The sequence below is a fragment of the Triticum urartu genome, chromosome 3, assembly GCF_003073215.2.
Source record: "Triticum urartu cultivar G1812 chromosome 3, Tu2.1, whole genome shotgun sequence".
NCBI lineage: Eukaryota > Viridiplantae > Streptophyta > Magnoliopsida > Poales > Poaceae > Triticum > Triticum urartu.
In genome coordinates, this window is record NC_053024.1 from 59803368 (window position 1) to 59809588 (window position 6221).

General features: G+C 50.4%; 1 protein-coding gene across 1 annotated transcript; it reads right to left on the reverse strand.

Moving 5' to 3' along the window:
• Positions 1-2374: 2374 nt before the first annotated feature.
• LOC125547947 lies at positions 2375-6221 on the reverse strand. Its single transcript, XM_048711675.1, has 4 exons — positions 4715-6221; positions 3723-4320; positions 3472-3624; positions 2375-3080 (listed from the first exon to the last, which is right to left on the reverse strand). The coding sequence occupies exon 1, from the start codon at positions 6113-6115 to the stop codon at positions 4829-4831; it is 1287 nt and encodes a 428-aa protein (XP_048567632.1). The 5' UTR covers positions 6116-6221; the 3' UTR covers positions 2375-3080; positions 3472-3624; positions 3723-4320; positions 4715-4828.

Sequence of the window (6221 nt, forward strand, 5' to 3'; positions counted from 1 at the left end):
AAACAAACAGCTAGGAGAAAGGGCCAGTTTGAGGTGCCTGCACCAAAAGACACAAGGAGGATGGGAACAATTACATGCCGCAATTGTGGTCTACAGGGCCATAGATTTACTTACTGTGGGAAAGCTCTAAACCCAAGTCTTCAGATGAGAAAGAACTTACACCAGGTCATTTAAAAATGTTGCATTCTTTGTTTAGTTAATAGTTGTTTAATTATGTACTAACTATCTTAATTCTGTCATGCAGGAGAATAGAGAAATTTTTAGGGGTTCCTCTAGTGCTAGTCACCCACCTCCAGAACCACCACATCAACACCAAACTTCACAGAGGCCAGCCTCATATACTCCACCTCCTAAAGCAGTGAGGAACAGAAAAACAGCAGCAGATAAGAGAGCTTCAGCATCAACTGTTTCTGCAGGAGCAGCCAGGTCTTCACCAGCACCTCCAACAGGATCAGCATCAACAAGAGCTCCAAGAGGATCAGCATCAACAAGAACATTCAATGCACCAAGAGCATCCACTGCAGAACCAGGGATATTAGCAGGCAAGAGGAAGAGGAAACCCCCTAGCAAGTTTGCACTATATTTTAGTGCTAGTGGAAACCATTGAAACTCTGCTACTAGACTGCTTAAATTTGTGGCAATGTGTTCTGCTACTTAGTTTGATTGTATGGTACTAAGTTTGTGCTCTGCTACTAGACTGCTTAAATTCAGACATGTGAACTTGTGTGCAATGTGCAATGTTGAATGTATGGGTTAAGTTTGTTTTATTTGTTTTACTTTGCCATTTGTGCAGTTTAGGTGCATGTTTTAATTTGTTTTTTTGTTTTACTTTTCCCTTTCTACAGTTCAGAAGTGACTGCCAAATTCATTTTAGAAAAAAAAATGCACAAAAAATGTCTGGCCTGGGCTCGAACCCAAGACCAGTTGGTTGTAATCATGCGTCCAATACCAATGGGCTAGTGCTAGTGATTTGTTTGCATAACATCGGCCAAACTTATTATATGTTGCCCACCACGTCGTCTGTTCAGCGTGCGCTGCAGCCGCCATCGTGGTGAGCGTGCGTTGACTAAACCCAGCCGTTTCGGATTCTACGAGTTTATTACGTGTCCACCCACCACGCTCTCTGCTCACTCGCCCACTCGCCGCTCGCACCGCCCACTCCGCTTCCCCCTCTCTCCTGTCGAAATCGCCGCCGACAACCACCGCCACCGCCGTCGCCATGGACTGGCAGCTGGCCATCGAAGCTCTCGCCGGCAACAACCAGGAGATGCGCGCGCAGTACAGGGAGATCGCGCGCTGGTTCCCCAGTCTAGCGATGATGAGGAACCACGCCCGCGGCCTCGTGAAGGTGATGACAGCTGCTGAAAAGCAGCGCGCCTTCCCTGCCGGCCGCACCATCCTGCCGCCGTCCCTTCTGCTGTGGGCGATGCGCGAGGTGCAGCGCTCCCCCAACCCCAGGCAACGCGCCCGATGGTGGATGTACCGCTCATCCACCACGCCGCCGGCCGCCGCGGACCACGTCACCGACGCCGTCCTCGCGCTCCCAGCCCCAATCAACAACGCCTACTGGGACAGGCGCAATCCATGGGTCCTTGGCCCCTCTGACGACTCTGACGGCGAGTCTTCAGACGACGAGTCCTCTGACGACGAGTCCAGTGAAGATGATGAGGCCGAGTCGTCTGACGAATCTGACGAGGTGGATGAGGTCGTCGTCCTCTCCGACGACGAGCCTGAAGTGCAGCAGCTGGCTCCCGTCCTCGACGCCGTGGAGGGGGACAGGAACCTCCCAATCCACGTGGATGCGCTGCCGGAGGTCGATCTCCCAGACGGCGTCGTGGTGAAGCAAGAACAAGATGGCGGCGAGGAAGATGTGGTGGAGACGGCGCCGGGCAAGAAGAAGAGGGCGGCCGTGACTGCAGTGTGCCGCTCCCAGCGCCTGAAGATGCTGAAGGAGGAGTGAAGTGCTGCCTTCAGTTAGTTCAGTGCAAAAAAATTCAGTTTCATCAGTCCTGAACTTTCATAAGTTCAGTAAGTTCCTAGGTTCAGTTTCGTCAGCACTATCTACTTGCTATCTATGTTAGACTATGAATGGTAGTACTATCTATCTATGTCAGATTATCTATATATGTTAGTTGCTACTTGCTACATATGTTAAGTTATTTGTCAGACTATCTAAGCTACTTGCACTCTGCTATATATGTTACTTGCTGCTTTCTACTTCCAACTATGTCACTACTGTCAGTTATCCACACATGATATATGCAGAGTAAAACAGACTCATCATAGATAAAACATTCTTACTTAATTAACTTAGCATGAGTACTCACTTAGCATAGTAGGTCTTAACATAAAAGTCATTACATCATAGATAAAACCAACTAGTTCTTAAACCATAAGAGTACCTCCCTCCCTCATACCATTCTGAAAGCACATAAAACTTTCCCAAAATATACACCTAACATGCATGACATTCCAAGGCCAGCTATATATATAGGCCTGCTAATTACTTAACCCACACACCAAGCACTTCACTCATTCATAATTGCCTTGATCCTCTCCAGCTTATCTTTGCTGGTATGCCCAGCATTGACCAGATCAGCAATCAGATACTCCAGCTTCTTCTTCTATTTCTTAAGTAGGTCCCTGTCCCCCTCCACTTCCTTCATGGCCTTCCTCATGTTCTGAATGATATCTGCTTGGCTTTGAAGAATGCACCTTTGCTCCTTGGCAAGCTTCATCTTTTCCATACTTATCTCAATCTTTGCTTGATCCTCAAGTTGTTTCTTCTTTGCATTTAGATCATTGATTGCCTGACTGGTAAAGTCCATGTCATGAGACATCTTGCCATCTTGATAGTCAAATAGCTTGGATACATCTCCCACCAATTGGCTGTAGTTGTTTGACAGGAAATCAATTTCCTTCTGTAGCTTGGCCACCTCTTTCTCATGGGCTTGTTTGTCCTTCACCCTCCCCAAGTTCTGCTCATGGTACATGTCCCAAATCCTTGTTAGGCACTTTTGTAGAATCTCTGGCCAAGGACCATCCACCCAATCCACAACCCCACAGTTCACACCTACATCCTACAGAAGCAATTATTTATAATTAAGCACAAATCACTTAGTAACAAACTTAGTACGGATAACAAGTTCACACCTACATCAATATGCTCTCTGAATTAGCATCAGACATAAATTCAGTTAACAGCTATATTTAGCAGTAGATATAAATTCATTTAACTCTGTTCTTTTTTAGGTAACAGCTATATTCAGTAAACACCTAACTAATACATTCAGTTCACAGTACGCTAAAGATCTCTGCATGTAGGTGTTCTAAGGTTCAGTCATGTATTGAATTCAGTTAACTACAACACACATCTCTGCACATCACACATCTCTGCACCACATGCTGCACCACACATCTCCAGCAGCAAAGCACATCACACATCTCCACCAGCAAAACAAGATTTAATACCTGTTGCACAGGACAACCCAGGAATCGCCTCCCAGTCAAAGCACCTTCAAAAGCCACCATCTTCTTCGGCCTCTGATGATGCATCATGCACGTCGGCTCAGATTCAGTGTAAGAACCACAGAAAGATGGTTCCACCACACTGTCAGGGGTTTCCTGCAAAAGAAACTTCGAATCAACCTAAAGCAACTTGGAATCTCCAACTTGGATGAACTAACCCTAACCCTAACTCTGTTCCACCATTATGCACTTACAAAGAGCTGAGGATCCATTGAAACCATGTTGATGTCCTCGTCCGAGCTCTCCTCGTCATTCCAGGATGGCATCCTCAACTTCTACCGGCAGCAATGGCCGCGGCGGCGACGGCGACAGGCTGACCTAGCTCAGAGCACCAGGGAGAGGGGAGAGGATGAGGACGAGTGAGAGCGAGCGAGGAGGAAGAGAATGAGCGAGTGGCTGAGCTCGCTCGCTCTCACTTATTGACCCGACCGACAGCGGCCGTTCCGACAGGGGACGGGCCGTTAACGGCCGTCCGCGCGCGCCGGGCGTTAGTTAGCCCGCGTGGCAACTGTTGGCGGGCCCAACCGGTCAGAATAGGGGTTAGCGCGGGCGAAGCGAGCGATTACACGAGTTGGTAGTTTTTTGCCACGGCTTAGGAAAAATTTGGTAGTTTTTCGCACAAAAACGTAGAGTGGTAGTTTTCTGTCACGTTTCCGGCAAATGTGGTAGTTTTTGGTTAAATACTCCCCTTTCCTCCTACCGCTGCTGGGTTAGCGATGGCAGGCTGCTTCTTGCGAGCCGATCCCATAGACATTGGCGCACGCCGTTTCATATTCTCCTTCTCCTTTGAAACTGCACATAAAAAGAACAGATTTTTTTGTTGAAAATAAATCCTTGCCCTTCTCATTTATTAAAATAAAATCACAACTAACAAAGCCATAAGATAAAAGTCTACAACGACAAATTCTAGCTAGTTCTGGAATGAACATGCAGGCATGTTAAGATAAAGAAATTTGCCAACAGGAAGGAAATCTTGTTGTCACCAAGTTAAAGGCGTCGGTCGGTCGGTTTTCAATTCATATATGAACTTGTACTACTTCATTAACCAACATATCGATTGACCTCAGATGATAAGATTAAACTAGGCTCATGCCATGGTATACATCGATCTCAAATGAATTTGAGCAATACATATTGATCGACCATATGTTATCATTAACAGGGAGGGGAGGCGATGGTACAGTACCTGCAGCAGCTGGCATGAGATAGCTGGAGATGGTGGTGGCCATGTAGGGGCTGGGTCTTTGCATGTCGAAGTCCTGCACGTCCAGCAGCGTCTTCTGGTTGAGGTCAAGAGCAATCACCTTCGACATCCTGGTGTTGGTGTTTTCGCTGCTGGCATTGGTAAGAGGTAGAGGACGCCATCTCTGTGGGAGCTGAGGATGGGGTTGGACACAAAGAGAGACTGGGGCAGGTTGTAGCCGTAGATATCTCGGGAATGGATCTCGTGCTCCTGCCGGAAAAACAGGGCGTCCAGACCGCCATTGAGCCCCTCCAAGGTCCACGTGACCAGCGTCCAGCCACTAGGAGTTTGTGAGCGCGGGCTGGGTTCGGCGTGGACCTGAAGGTCGACGAACCTGATGATGCCGGAGTCATTGGCTAGGGCGATGTCTCGAAAGTGGTATCCAATGTCTGTGGCAAGAGGGAGCTCAGTTCGCAGCTGCCTCGGCTCTGGAAGGGTGAGATAGTGGAGCGGGAGCGGGGTGCAGAGGGTGTCATCGGTGGCAGCGAGCACGTCGCAGAGGAGCATGCCACTCCAGAGGTCGACCCAGCCCATGATGCCACGGGGGGAGCCGGAGCCGGAGCGGCGGATGGTGATGACCTTGCTGGACAGAAAGTCGTCAGGCGGTGGTGGGTGTGGAGAGGCAGCGGGCGTGCGTCTCCACCGAGGGTCCTTGGAGTCGTAGGTGCAGAGGTAGTATCCGGAATGGCTGGGGTCGAAGTAGTCGTAGGCGAGCGCCGCGATCCTGTAGGCATCATCATCCTCGGGGATGTTGCTGCGGTAACGCACGACACCGATACTGCCGGTAGGGAAGCAGCGACTTCCGAAAGCTGGCAGCATGTCGGGTTGGGGTCGCGGGAGCCGGGTGAGCTCCGGCGACCCCGCCAGCGAGGCTGCTGCCTGGTAGAGGAAGTAGTCGTAGTTGCTGCTTTCGCTGTAGAAGGCACGGTTGTGGCCGTGGCAGAGAGTGAAGAGGGCAAGGTCACCCTCCGTGGCGATCATCCAAGGCTCGCGGACGAACAGGCGGGGGGCGCCTTCCTGTTCCCCGTGGTCGTCGCCGTCGTCGGTGCAGCTGGCGGAGCAGCAGAAGTAGGAGACGCGAGGCGGCGGCGCCATGAACAGGCTGACCTGCATCTCCACCTCCACCTCCACCTCCACCTCCCAGTCGTGCAGGCTCCTCCGGAATCGATGGCAGGCGGAGGTATGGTTTTTCTTGTGGTCTTTCTTGTCGACCATGTAGGCGGATCTATCGAGGAGGGCTTCCCCCCAGTCCCACTCGGCCGCCGCCGTCGCCGCCGCCGCCGCCGCCGCATCGTACGCGGCCGGCGGATGCAGTGAGGCTTCGTGGTAGCCCTTGAGCGACATGGTGGATCTGGATATATCACACAGACAACAGAGGGTATTTATTTCGATTTAGATTAGAGGGGGAGAATAAGGAGGAGAATCGGGTCCTAGTCGGAGCTGGATTCAT

Bases quoted from the DNA above. Each gene is read 5' to 3' on its own strand.
- LOC125547947 (XM_048711675.1), bottom strand. From the start codon at position 6,115: ATGTCGCTCAAGGGCTACCACGAAGCCTCACTGCATCCGCCGGCCGCG.